The 14,793-nt window shown below is 42.8% G+C and overlaps 1 protein-coding gene across 5 annotated transcripts in view; it reads left to right on the top strand.

Annotated features, from left to right (window-relative positions):
• Positions 1–14,793, top strand: part of PPP1R13B (protein phosphatase 1 regulatory subunit 13B) — a 111,134-nt gene that overhangs the window by 50,011 nt on the left and 46,330 nt on the right. For all 5 annotated transcript variants that reach the window (XM_066629440.1, XM_066629454.1, XM_066629433.1 and 2 more), the window contains exons 3-4: positions 634–753; positions 7,040–7,104. In XM_066629440.1, the coding sequence (XP_066485537.1) occupies positions 634–753; positions 7,040–7,104 (185 nt within the window). The remainder of the gene's footprint in view (positions 1–633; positions 754–7,039; positions 7,105–14,793) is intronic.

Here is a 14,793-nt window from a genome sequence, read left to right as displayed (position 1 = left end):
TACCTTACAGTATCCTGCCATCAGCCACAAAGGGCTTTAAAGGCGAAAGCCGGTTCCTTTAATCTTTAATCAAAACCAGAAGCTAGTGCAGCCAGGAGCAGGGGGTATGGTAGAGCAGTGGCATGGTAGACTCGAGCCATCTGACTCCCATGAGCACAAGGGCTGTCACATTTTCCACTAGCTGTAGTTTCCAGATAGCCTTCATGGGTAGTGCAGAGCATGTTAAAGTAATTGAGTCATGATGTCACAGATGCATAGACAGACCACTGTGTTCAGGACTTAATGACTCTGATACAAATGCAGCTGTTGCACCATTGCAAGCTGGGCAAAGGCCACCCTGGGTACCACTGCCACCTGGACATCCAGGAGCAATGAATAATCCAAGAAAACACCCAAAATGTGAGCCTGCTCCTGCAGAAGGAACGCAACCCTATTCAGAACAGGCTGCTAATCCTAATCCATCTGACCTGTATGAATTTAAGTATATCCCCCCCCCCAAATGAAAACAAAGGAAAACAACCTTTTAAATAGTACAGGTAATCCCATCTGCCATTTGACTTACTGTTTATGCCCTGGTGCGAGCCTGAAATTCATCGAACTCAAATGTGAAATATTTGCTTTTTCTCCGTTCAGAACGGCCCATACCCTTTGACCACATGATGTATGACCATCTACAAAAGTGGGGACCACGCAGGGAAGAAGTGAAATTTTTTCTTCGTCATGAAGAATCCCCAACAGAAATCAGTGAACAGGGTGTGTATACTTTATTCTGAAATGTGTTGCTACTTATGTGAACAGTTCAACCTCATCTGGCTAGACTTTTGTAAATTGAAGTAGAATGTTGCAGTATGATGGCAAAGAAGTGTTATATTATTGACTCTGTGGTAGGGATGGCTGAAGTCTAAGAACCACATACAAGCTCTTTCCACAGTCCTTCCACATCGACTTTCCCAAGGAGCTCCTGTCCATTGCTACCTCTCGTGCCATTTGCCTGTCTCTCTTCAGCATTTTTTTCTATTCTTACTATTGCTATTTTCTTATGCCTGTTCATCATCCCAGCCCCCACTGTGACCCCTGATTTCTTCTTTAACCCTTAATACCAGGCTAGTCTTTGGAGAGGCTGTTTTCCCCCATCCATCTGCCTTCCTTCTTCCTTTCCATTCCTTTCATTTTTCATGCTCGTGACTTCTGAGAACTTCCTTTCTTGGGGATACCTGGGATCACCCTGCCATTTGCAACTTCATAAGCTTCTTGCCTAACTGCAACTACTGCAAGTAAACTGCAAGTTATCCTGATTACAGGGTAAAATTTAAAAATTATTGTAAGAAAAGTCTAAAAGGCTTACAAATTAGTTGTGTTAATGTAAAATAACAGAATTTCACTGATCTTGATGTGATATTTAGAAAATTGGGGTTGCAAATAGTTTTTCAACATACTTTCAAGGAAATGGTCTCTCAGTAGTTAGACTTCCCCTTCCAATCAACTAGGTTCAGAACTAGTCTCAACTAGTAAAAATGCAAAGCTCCTGAGCGTCTTGGGAGTTTCTGGTTCCAACTAGTCCAAATGAAAAGCTCCAGAGCATCTTTGGAAATTCTCCTTCTGACTAGTAAGAATTTGAAAGCACTGTACCAGAATGCCGAGTGCTTTTGTGTTCTGACCAGTCAGAACTTGAATCTCTGAAGACTCTCTGGAGCTTCACATTCTGACTGTTAGATCTCCAAAGACGCTTGGGACTTTTGTGTTTTTACTGCTTGGAATGTATAGTGACGGATTTCAGGTTTTTATGGTAACATATACAATAATTTCTCCCTTTTGTCAGCTGTGATCTCTTTGGCATAAACACTTTATGTTAAGAAAATACACATTTAAACGCACTGCTCACGTATAGACTCTTTCCTGTTTGCTCCCTGATGCTTTTTGCCAATAGTGCAATTATAGATCCTTTTCAAACATTTTACAGAACCTTACGTTTAAACTTACTTAGTCTGCAGTTCTAAGGGTGCATACTTGGAAGGTTGTTAATGTTTTCCTTTGACAAGTTGTTGGGATTCTGAGTCCTACAGAGATGTATTTATTTTACGTACAAGGTTTTAAACAAAGAATCTCTTTTGATTGAGGATAATGAGCTTTCCTTGGGTATCAGTGTCTTCTTTCAACTTTGCTTTTAGTCAGCCCTTCTGTGATTACCCACCTTGAAGGCAAGCCAGCTCAGAGTATATTGTGTTCTGGGTTTGTTTGTTTTTTGCTTTCTAAGACTGGGCCAGAAAGTGTTTTCCCCATGCAAAAAGACAGTGTTCAGTGTTTTCTAGCATGGCAGTTACCCTTTGAATCAGATGGTAATAATATGTTTTTTATGCTTCTTGTTTAATATGTGAAAGAGGGGCTCTTGTATTGGGGCTTTGGGGAAAAGCATGTATAACTGAGATGCAAGTACAGCTCACAGATTTCCCCATATGCTGTACTGAGACTCTTCTGCAGATAGATTATTAAAACTATGTGTTCTTGGGCTCTTTCACTACTTAAAACATACTTGCTTATGTTCAGATGTATGTTTCTTCTTTCCATTCCATCTGTCCTTTCAATGTCATTACTAGGTCAGTTACTCACAACATTATTATAGAGGAAGAGGTTGCAGCTGCATCACTAGGCAGCTTGCTGCCTATATGTAGTAGTAGCAGCCAATCAGCCTAGGCTTCATTTATAATCATGGTGGTGATGGAATTAAATTCTGCCACGTTTTGCTATAAATAGTGAATATACATACTAAAGTTGGTAGAAAATATCTAAAAATAAGTTATACATCTCCTCATCTATGCAGCCTACCTCCTGAGTTTTTATAAACTTATATATCCTGTTTTCTTGCTTAATACTCACCAAAATAAATCAACCTAAATTGTGTGGAAATGGGTCCAGATGAACCCAGATTGCACAGTGTTCACTCAAAGAGAAGCAGCCAGTGTTCACTCAAAGAGAAGCAGCCAGTGTTCAGTCAAAGAGAAGCAGCCAGTCACATCTATGTGATGACTGCCCCTATAATATTAGATTGTTCAAATTTTGGTTGGCTTAGTATTCAACTATTTTTTTAATCACAAAAACCCTGTCTCTGACCTAGTGCTGTACCTCTGAAACGTGCTACTAAGACAGGTAGAATTGCTGACTCTGCTCCCCAGATACAAGCTCAGAGTGGGGTGGGTGCGTAAAAGATCATCACTCCAGTTGCACAATATTTCTAAAGCCCTTGGGGGCCTTGGAAGAGCAGCATGACATCAAGATCTAGCCCACATATTCAGCTTGGAGCTGAAAATAGGCTTTACTAGGTCAGTTACTCACAACATTATTATAGAGGAAGAGGTTGCAGCTGCATCACTAGGCAGCTTGCTGCCTATATGTAGTAGTAGCTGCCTATATGTAGTAGTAGCAGCCAATCAGCCTAGGCTTCATTTATAATCATGGTGGTGATGGAATTAAATTCTGCCAAGTTTTGCTATAAATAGTGAATATACATACTAAAGTTGGTAGAAAATATCTAAAAATAAGTTATACATCTCCTCATCTATGCAGCCTACCTCCTGAGTTTTTATAAACTTATATATCCTGTTTTCTTGCTTAATACTCACCAAAATAAATCAACCTAAATTGTGTGGAAATGGGTCCAGATGAACCCAGATTGCACAGTGTTCACTCAAAGAGAAGCAGCCAGTGTTCAGTCAAAGAGAAGCAGCCAGTCACATCTATGTGATGACTGCCCCTATAATATTAGATTGTTCAAATTTTGGTTGGCTTAGTATTCAACTATTTTTTTAATCACAAAAACCCTGTCTCTGACCTAGTGCTGTACCTCTGAAACGTGCTACTAAGACAGGTAGAATTGCTGACTCTGCTCCCCAGATACAAGCTCAGAGTGGGGTGGGTGCGTAAAAGATCATCACTCCAGTTGCACAATATTTCTAAAGCCCTTGGGGGCCTTGGAAGAGCAGCATGACATCAAGATCTAGCCCACATATTCAGCTTGGAGCTGAAAATAGGCTTGGGGATTATACATCACTTCTCTGTTGTTCTTAAGTCTACCGGGGAAGCATGAGACTTATCATGCTCGTCAGAGGGTGGTGAATTGATTGCCATTGTGAATGGAATTATGAACTTTTATGTAATACATATTTTTGAAAATATATGCTTGTTACATCATCATTGGCATCCTTCAGTCTCAGGAGACTATGGTATCGCGCTCTGAAAAGTGGTTCTGGAACAGTGTCTAGTGTGGCTGAAAAGGCCAATTCGGGAGTGACAATCCCTTCCACACTGGGAGCAAATGTAGTCTGTTCCTGGTGTGTCTCCCTGGCTATGGGCCTTCCTTCTTTGCCTCAGTCTGTTGGGCAAGTGCCTCTTCAAACTGGGAGAGGCCATGCTGCACAGCCTGCCTCCAAGCGGGCCGCTCAGAGGCTATGGTTTCCCACCTGTTGAGGTCCATTCCTAAGGCCTTCAGATCCCTTTTGCAGATGTCCTTGTATCCCAGCTGTGGTCTACCTGTAGGGTGCTTTCGCTGCACGAGTTCTCCAGGAGATCCTTTGGGATCCGGCCATCGCCCATTCTCACGACATGACCGAGCCAACGCAGGCGTCTCTGTTTCAGCAGTGCATGCATGCTAGGAATTCCAGCTTGTTCCAGGACTGCGTTTGGAACTTTGTCCTGCCAGGTGATGCCGAGGATGCGTTGGAGGCAGCGCATGTGGAAAGTGTTCAGTTTTCTCTCCTATTGTGAGCGAAGAGTCCATATTTTTAGATTTACTCTTAAGGCATCTTAGTTATACTCTTAAAAATGAAATATGTGAAATGTATTGTATTCGTATTGGCAACCTTCAGTCTCGAAAGACTATGGTATCGCGCTCTGAAAGGTGGTTCTGGCACAGCGTCTAGTGTGGCTGAAAAGGCCAATCCGGGAGTGACAATCCCTTCCACACTGGGAGCAAGTGCAGTCTGTCCCTGGTCTGTCTCCCTGGCTATGGGCCTTCCTTCTGTGGCATCTCTCTCCTTAGCATTGTAGGAAGGTTGTTTGCCTGAGTTGCACTAAAGAGGCTCCAGGTACTTGCAGAGAGCATTTATCCAGAATCACGGTGCGGATTCCGAGCCAGCAGGTCCACCACTGATATGGTATTCTCCCTTAGGCAACTGCAGGAGAAATGCAGGGAACAACGACAGCCACTCTTTATAGCCTTCATAGATCTCACGAAGGCTTTCGACCTGGTCAGCAGGGACGGCCTCTTCAAGATTCTCCCCAAGATCGGATGTCCACTCAGGCTCCTCAGTATCATCAGATCCTTCCACAAGGACATGAAGGGCACTGTTGTCTTCGATGGCTCCACATCAGACCCCTTTGACATGTGAAATGGCCCTGTCAATAAACTTGAAATAGACTTGTTTCAGTCAGTTCTACTTACCCTCTACGTCAGGGGTCTCTAAACTTTTAGTCCAGAGGGCCACAGCAAATATTTGGCATGGTATTGACGGCCGGAAAAATAAATAAATTTTAAATAAATACATTAGAAAGCCCAAGACATTGAGACAGCCCCAAAAACATCACTTTTGGTTTTTTAGGAAAACCAGGAAGTGAAATTTTTAGGCCTTTCAAAGGCATTGTGAGGGGAGGCACATGGCCCCCCTGGCTCTCAGAACACTCTCCAGACACAACGGGAGCACACCTCTGGTCATGTTCAGTTGAGCGGGCCAGAGGCTTGCAAGGGACCATGGGCTTGCCCTGGGCCGGATAGAGGCTTGTTGCAGGCCGCATCTGGTCCCCGAGCCAGGGTTTGGAGACCCCCGCTCTAGAGTTGGGTTCCTGGAAAACTTACTGGATTCCAAATTTGCAAATACTGAATCATTGAGCCTATGGGGAAAATTGGGTTAGGTTCCAGGAGACCGTCTTCACCATACATTCTATGAACTTCATGAACCTGAATCTCACCTTGAAATTTATGGGACTGGGTGATAGCAAGGACTTATCAGCAACTCTGATACTTCTTCCTCCATGCTGGCTATCCCTCAACTCGTTGAAGTCCCAACAATGAGTCCTCAGACTTTAACAGTGGGGAGGGGGGTGATTCACCCCTTCTCCTCCACCTGTCTTTTGGTTCCTTCCCTGGGTTTGCTCCAGCCCTAGAGCAGCCCTCAGGTAGTCTTCCAGAGGCCTGTAATCACAAGGGTTGTGAAGGTTCAGCTGGAGTCCCTGAGATGGTGCCCAAGTAGATGGGGCAAGTCTGGAAGTGGACACAGATGTGCCTGATGATTCTCCATGGGCCAGTATTAATGCCCATTTGATGCAGAAAATTGACCCAATCCAGACAACTTTCTGAAAAATGAAGAGTATAATTGGCTGGATGTGATTAATGCAATTCCCTCCCCTATCAGCTGTGTATTGTAGAGGTGTCTCTTCCTCTCTTTCCTGCATGGTGCTGATGCTGCCTTCTGTTTCATGGAGGCCACTGTCTCTCCTGCTCCTCCTCTTCCTCCTGCAACCTCTCTCGCCACCCCTACCTGCCTCCTTGTAGCTCCACCAAGTCCCCCCACCCCAGGTACACCTACACAGAATGTGTGGATAACGAAAACAGAGCCACAGATAATGAGGTAGTTGGCAATTCTAATAATGAGGTAGGAAGACAAGCAAATTCGCATAAAAAGAGGACTGCGTACGTATGCAAAACAAGAAAGAATGACTAGTCCTTAGATGTTTACACTACTGTTGTACTACATGGATTAGGTTAATTCCAGTGACTGGGGCTGCTGGTAGTCAAACTTCAAATAGATTTAGAAAAACAAGCACCTGTCTCACCACAATGTTGGAAAACATTTACTCACTAGCTTTCCATCATCACGAGCTATTTTGACCAAATAAAAACTGTGCGATTGGACTTGTTTACTGGGGGGGGGGGCGGTGGAAGGGGAATATATATTTAAAGATGACTAACATTTTACTTATGCTGTAAGTTGCTGTGTTTAATATATTTGGAAATCAGTATATTTACAATATTGTAATGTATTCCTCTTAGGCCGTCAGACTCAAAATCAGAGAAATGGAATCGGCATACCTATGGAGAAACGTACTGAGAATGGGGTATGTGGCAAATTGCAAAAAAGTTATGATTTATTAATATGTCTGTGCTATCCTGAATGTGAAAAGAGTTGAAAGCTTTTTGAAACATTGCTGTATAATTCTGAAACATTAATTTTTTAATCATCACAATCCTATGCCTTTTTTACTCATAAGTAAGCCCCATTGAGTTCAATGGGCTTTGGTCCCAGGTGTGTATATTGGATTGCAGCCTATGACACGTGTCAAGGAGCGGACTTTATCTTAGAAAATTGTACTAAAGGACTTTTATGCCAAACTTACAGTATTCTCTAAGAGATTAACATTGCTAATAACCAACACTAGTCCAAAATGGATTGATCACATATCTTTGATATTGTAGCAGTGTTCTCCATCTCAGATAGTATGGGAGACTGAATTTGGTTGACTTGCCACTAATTTGCTAGCTCTGTTTCCACTTATTTGCTGCTAAAATTTATTATACTTGCCATCTTGCCCTTTCCTACAATCTCAGTGTAGACAATGATATTTAAGAACTCAAATAAAAACAGCCCCAAGTTTAAAACTCATACAGCCTATCCTTTCCTTCACCATAGCATGCAGCTATACTGTGGGGGAGTTTGGGAAGGAAAAGGGAAAATATCTGTAAGCCTACTGATTGCCAATGGGTCTCCTTGAAGGTACACCACTTTTTAGCTGTTTCAAGTCCAAGGAGATAAAGGGGGCTTGTCACCTGCCGCTGGAGGGGATAGCATCCAGCACAAGTTGCCCATGCTGGGTGCCAGTCCCTCCTGCTGTCTCCATGCCCCCAGTGTACTTCCTCATTCTGCCCTCCCCACTAACATACCTGAGCCGATGGGTTCTCTCTGACAGCACTCTAGAAGTGCATGGTTTCACCTGCTACTATACCACCATTCATGATGGCTGTAAAGCAGCCACTGCTGCTGAAATGCTAGTCACGGCAGTGGTAGAGCCCAGTAGGATTGGGCTTTCTGTGCTCCTGCTCAATCCAGCTCGTTGAATACCAGCTTAAAACGGTGTGGTTAACTGTGCATCCAGAAGTAACAGTTGCTCTAGTAAACTGCTCTGAATACCTTTGACAGAGACCCCAGTTCTTAGGTTCCCCCCTTCTATATCTTTGAATTCACATAAAGGTTCTTCAGTGCGCGTGTGATACTTATGTGGGTTTGTGTTATTTCCATAGTAAAGCCTCAAGGACTGTTCAGTACACCAAATCCTCTACTTACGTGGAGGTTAGGTTGTGGACATCTTTATGTAACTTGAAAGCAATGTAACTTGAAACCCAATTCTTCCTGGCCCAGTGCTATTGTGTCTGTGCAGAAGCAGCAGCAAAGAATGTACTGCACATGTGCTAAAGCATAGATGAAGCTGTCTGTAACTTGGCTGTCTGAAAGTCAGAGTGTGCGTATGTGCTGTCATAAGAGAGAGCATACTTTCTAAAATGGTTAAGCACTTTAGGGTAGCTGCAGTATATGACAGGATGGGCATCCCTTATGTGGAATTCAGAAATACAGAACTTTTTTGAGCACCAACATAACTTTTTAAAAAACTTTTTTGCCTAAAGAAATCACAAACTGTTTCTTGCACAAATTTATTAAAAATGCTATATAAAAATACCTTAAGGCTATGTCAGTGTTATTCAAACTTTGAGGCATGGCTCTTTAGGGTGGTGCCAGGAACTCAAAGGGGAGGCGCGGGATGTCCTCTCCCAGCGATACAGTCACACCCCTGGGCAGAATTCTAGAGTGGCTGCTGCCTCCCCGCCCTCTTCCGAGCATGCTCAGCTTGCAGTCCTTAACCCTCGCTGATCCTTGTCTGGTTGGTTCCTAGTTCCCAGCTTGGGATCGCTTCTCATCAAAGTGAAATCTTTATTTTCAACCCCCTCCCTCTTCCACTCCCCCCTTTCGATCTCCAAACCTTCCCGCTTTCCTCCCCCTCCTAAAATAAAACGCTTCCTATTCTACCAGTCATCAGGACTCTTAAAGTTGCTTCCATGCAGTTGGCAAAGGGGGAGGGGAGAGACAAGCACACACTTTACTTGGCCAGGAGCAGAAAAGGGGTACTGTTTTTAAAGTGATTTATTAATCTTGTTGTTTGACTGAAGAGGAAAGGCTGTATTTTTAAAGTGATGAATCTTGCTATTTGAAGGGAATACTTATCAGTCATTGATGAAGTGATTGCCAGTCCAATCCTATCCACACTTTCCTGGGAGTAAGCCCCATTGACTCTAATGGGACTTACTTCTGAGTAGACATGCATAGGCTTGAGCTGTGCATCTTCTCTAGTATAGGAAACAAATCAGCTTCCTAACGAAACCCTTATCAGCTCTGATATATTTTCATGGTCTATTTTTGTTTTCCCCACCAGCTGCTGGAAAAATTTAATTTCATTAAATTAATAAAGGGTTCAATCCTATCTAAGGAGAATGGGAGAAATGACTAGTTGGATTGGGGTCCACAGGGGTGTGTGTGTAATGTTGGTCAGACTGGTTGTTCACAAAGTTCATTTGATAAATGAATTCTATTGGTATGCTTACAGAGTTTAAAAAAATGAGTCCTCCTGGACCAGACAAAATCTACCTACTCCAGCATCCTATCTCCAACAGTGATCAGCAGCTGATCATTTATAAAGCATGTATATTGCTGTGTATTAATAATATATTTTTAAGATCTGCATTTAATTAATGATATGATCAATATAATAATTATTAATATAGTTAATGTATATTAAATATTATAACGCCTGTTTAATGATGTCACTTCCAGCCCTCAGGAACATGATGGGGAGTCGTGGCCAACAGCCACAGGGGTCAAGGGAGCCACTGGCCGGAAACGTTTGAGTACCACTGGGCTATGTGTAGAAGGGGTATTTGAAACATAAATGAAATTTGTGTATAGACTTGGGCCCATCTCCAAGATATCTCATTAGGTATATGCAAGTATTCTGAAAAACAGAAAAATCCAATATCCAGAATGCTTCTGGTTCCAAGCACTTTGGCTAAGGCTGTGGTTCTCACACATTTAGCACCAGGACCCACTTTTTAGAAGGAGAATCTGTCAGGTCTCACCGGAAGTGACATCATCAAGCAGGAAAACTTTTAACAATCCTAGGCTGCAATCCTACCCACACTTACCCAGGAGTAAGTCCCATTGACTATCATTGTTAAAAAATATATATATATACATAGTAGCTTGTTAAAAATACAGGTATGTAACATTTCCCCAAATGCAGTCACATACCATGGTAGCATCAAGTCTAACATATTAAAAATAAAATATTGAAATGAATGGGGACCCACCTGAAATTGGCTTGCGACCCACCTAATGAGTTCCAACCCACAGTTTGAGAAACATTGGGATAAGGGATGGCCAACCTGTATTAAGAGAGTAACTTTTTTAAAGCCATGAAATGTATGTGAATACTCAATGCTTATGCGTGCTTGTTTGCAATTTTACAGTAAATGACAGACTATTACAGAGTGTAGTATTCCCACTCTATTTGTGGGCAGAACTATCTGTACTTGTATGAGGGGTTGGTGTATCGAAACTGGTGACATTAATTTATATTGGATTTCCTGTAATCTTCAGTATATGGTACCTTGCAAAAACCAGCAGGTACACAGCAATCTGCAACTCAGATTGAAGAACAGGATATGCTAAAGTTGTGTGTTTACTTGGGAGTAGGCACCACTAAGCAGAGTGGAATTGAATAAACATGCATAAGATTGGATCTTTAATGGGTGACTACTTTTGTTGTGACTTCAGAAGCCACCCTGTAGTTTAACCGGGTTACATTGCTATAGCATCAAAAACCCAAGTGGGCAGGCAGACATTAATTGCCTGGCAGTGTCAGTCTAATAAATCTGTGCTTATTTTCTGATAAGAGGGCAAAAGAGTACATGAATCTGTAAGAAATTAAGCCATTTCTGCCCAACGTTGCATATATGCGACAGGGACCAAATGTGTACACATGTGGGCCAGGCAAAAATGGGTTAATCAGCTTGCTGTTATATAATTTATTAGGCTTATTTACTGTGCTGACTATCTTGCTGGTTCTAGAATAAATCCAAAAAAGAAAGGGTTGTGTCTCAAGTGCCTTTTTTGTCCATGAAAAAACACCATTTACTGAAGGGGGAATTTTTCACAAACTCACCTTCTCCCTGTCCCCCCCCCCCCCTTTCCCAATATCTGTTCCTTTGGTATTGGGAGAGAGGGTGCCAGGACTGTGGTGGTAAGGGAAAAATCAGCAAAAATTTGTTCTCCTTCTTGTGTAAATGAAGTGGATGCTGCACCTTAGAATATACATTGCAAAGAAAAGTGTTTACTTGTAAAAAGCTTGTCAAGGACACCTTATTGGCAACCTTCAGTCTCGAAAGACTATGGTATTGTGCTCTGAATGGTGGTTCTGGCAACAATTAATTCGAACAAAACTCAAATTATGGTGTTTTCCCGTTCTTGGTCCCCTATAACATGGACGATAGGTCCAAACGTATATAAACAAGTCCAGTCGTATAAATATTTAGGTCTTATTTTTCATTACAAACTTTCTTGGTCTCTTCATAAGAAAGCTATCATTTCGTCTCTTTCCCCTCAACTTAAAGCAATATTAAAAATTTTTTACAATGAAGGTAATCAATATGTTCCAGCTGCTATCCAGATCTTTCAGTCCAAAATTCTCTCCCATTTGTTTTATGGTGTTCCAATTTGGATTAAAGCAATTAACAAGGATATTGACCAGATTGCAACATCTTTTTTCCGCAGAATTCTAGGGATCCCAAATTTAATTCGGGTATCCACAATTATCCTAGAATTAGGTATTCATTTACCATCAACTACAGCCTGGTTACTTACCTTTAAATATTGGCTTAAATTGTTTTTAAATTCTCATTCAGGTTCTTTTTTATATGATTTGTTAAATGATTCTTATTCTTCTCCTTGGTTTCAGTTGATTGAAAATAAACTTGTTTCTCTTGATCTCTCTTTAGAATCCTTGGCAGATTTGAGTCTTACAAGAGCATACTCATTGATAAAAGACAAGCTTTTAGCATTTGAATTTAATTATTTAAGTATTAATCTTAACCCTATTTGTTCCCCTCTTTCTTTTGGCTTGGCCCCATCGTTTAATCATGTATCAAATTATTTTTATACATTAATCAATCCATTACATAGGCGAGCCTTTATGTTAGCTTGTTTTAACATCTTCCCCTCGGCAGTTCATTCTGGCCGTTTTTTTAACATTCCACGGGAGAAAAGGCTCTGTCTCTTTTGTCATGAGTCACCTGATTTTTTGTTTCATATACTCTTTTTTTGTCCAGTTCATCTTGACATTCGTAATCATTATTTAAATTCTTGGATTTCTCCTGACCTAACCCCTTCTGATATTACCCTCTCTAGGTTCATGAGTGATGTTTGTGACTCTTTAACCGCAGCTGTTGCTGGTTATTTATCTGAGATTCTTAAAATAACGTCAGAATTTAAATAATTCTGGTATGTTGTTTTTAAGTTGTTGGGTCGGTATGCAAGTTGATGCGACAATTGTAAAATATGTCTTAATTGTGTTGTGTTGATATGCCAATAAAGGTTTCAGACAGACAGGTGGTTCTGGCACAGTGTCTTGTGTGGCTGAAAAGGCTGATTTGGGAATGACAATCCCTTCCACACTGGGAGCAAGTGTAGTATGTCCCTGGTGTATCTCCCTGGCTATGGGTCTTCCTTCTTTGCCTCTGTCTGTTGGCAAAGTGTCTCTTCAAACTGGGAAAGGCCATGCTGCACAGCCTGCCTCCAAGCAGAACGCTCCGAGGCCAAGGTTTCCCACTTGTTGAGGTCCATTCCTAAGGCTTTCAGATCCCTCTTGCAGACATCCTTGTAGCGCAGCTGTGGTCTACCTGTAGGGCACTTTCGCTGCACCAGTTCTCCATAGAGGAGATCCTTTGGGATCCGACCATCACCCATTCTCACGACATGACCAAGCCAAGGCAGGCGTCTCTGTTTCAGCAGTGTATACATGCTGGGGATTCCAGCTCGTTCCAGGACTGTGTTGTTTGGAACTTTGTCCTGCCAGGTGGTGATGATGATAATAATAATAACAGTATTTATATACAGCTTCTCAACAAAAAATTCACTAAGCGGTTTACAGAGAAAAATCAAATAACTAATGGCTCCCTGTCCCAATAGGGCTCACAATCTAAAAAGATGCAAAAGAACGCCAGCAGGCAGCCACTAGAAAAGACACTGCTGGGGTGAGGAGGGTCAGTTACTCTCCCCCTGCTAAAAAAAGAGGAACACCCACTTGAAAAAGTGCCTCTTACTCAGTTAGCAGAGTGATACCGAGGATGCGTCAGAGGCAGCGCATCTGGAAAGCGTTCAGCTTCCTCTCCTGTTGTGTGCGAAGTGTCCATGACTCACTGCAGTACAAAAGTGTACTCAAGATGCAAGCTCTGTAGACCTGGATCTTGGTATGTTCCGTCAGCTTCTTGTTGGACCATACTCTCTTTGTGAGTCTGGAAAACGTGGTAGCTCGTGGTAGAGTCTTTTTAGCTTGGTATCGAGAGAAAGAGTATTGGAGATTGTTGAGCCAAGGTCTTGGTATGTTCCGTCAGCTTCTTGTTGAACCAGACTCTCTTTGTGAGTCTGGAAAATGTGGTAGCTGCTTTACCGATGCGCTTGTTTAGCTCGGTATCGAGAGAAAGAGTGTCGGAGATCGTTGAGCCAAGGTACACAAAGTCATGGACAACCTCCAGTCCTGAGTACACTTCTGTACTGCAGCGAGTCATGGACTCTTCGCTCACAACAGGAGAGGAAACTGAGCGCTTTCCACATGCGCTGCCTCCGACGCATCCTCGGCATCACCTGGCAGGACAAAGTTCCAAACAACACAGTCCTGGAACGTGCTGGAATCCCTAGCATGTATTCACTGCTGAAACAGAGACGCCTGCGTTGGCTTGGTCATGTCGTGAGAATGGATGATGGCCGGATCCCAAAGGATCTCCTCTATGGAGAACTCGTGCAAGGAAAGCGCCCTACAGGTAGACCACAGCTGCGATACAAGGACATCTGCAAGAGGGATCTGAAGGCCTTAGGGATGGACCTCAACAAGTGGGAAACCCTGGCCTCTGAGCGTCCTGCTTGGAGGCAGGCTGTGCAGCATGGCCTTTCCCAGTTTGAAGAGACACTTTGCCAACAGTCTGAGGCTAAGAGGCAAAGAAGGAAGGCCCATAGCCAGGGAGACAGACCAGGGATAGACTGCACTTGCTCCCGGTGTGGAAGGGATTGTCACTCCCGGATTGGCCTTTTCAGCCACACTAGACGCTGTTCCAGAACCACCTTTCAGAGCGCGATACCATAGTCTTTCGAGACTGAAGGTTGCCAATACATGAGCCAAGATACACAAAGTCATGGACAACCTCCAGTTCTTGCACAGAGATTGTAATGCAGGGAGGTGAGTCCATATCCTGAACCATGACCTGTGTTTTCTTCAGGCTGATTGTCAGTCCAAAGTCCTGGCAGGCCTTGCTAAAATAGTTCATGAGCTGCTGGAGATCTTTGGCAGAGTGGGTGGTGACAGCTGCAACATCTGCAAAGAGGAAGTCATGCAGACATTTCAGCTGGGCTTTGGACTTTGCTCTCAGTCTGGAGAGGTTGAAGAGCTTTCTGTCTGATCTGGTCCGGAGATAGATGCCTTCTGTTGCAGTTC

The sequence above is a fragment of the Tiliqua scincoides genome, chromosome 1 (genome assembly GCF_035046505.1).
Source record: "Tiliqua scincoides isolate rTilSci1 chromosome 1, rTilSci1.hap2, whole genome shotgun sequence".
NCBI lineage: Eukaryota > Metazoa > Chordata > Lepidosauria > Squamata > Scincidae > Tiliqua > Tiliqua scincoides.
The sequence above is the reverse complement of the archived record's forward strand: the minus strand, read 5'-3'. Positions and strand labels throughout refer to the sequence as shown.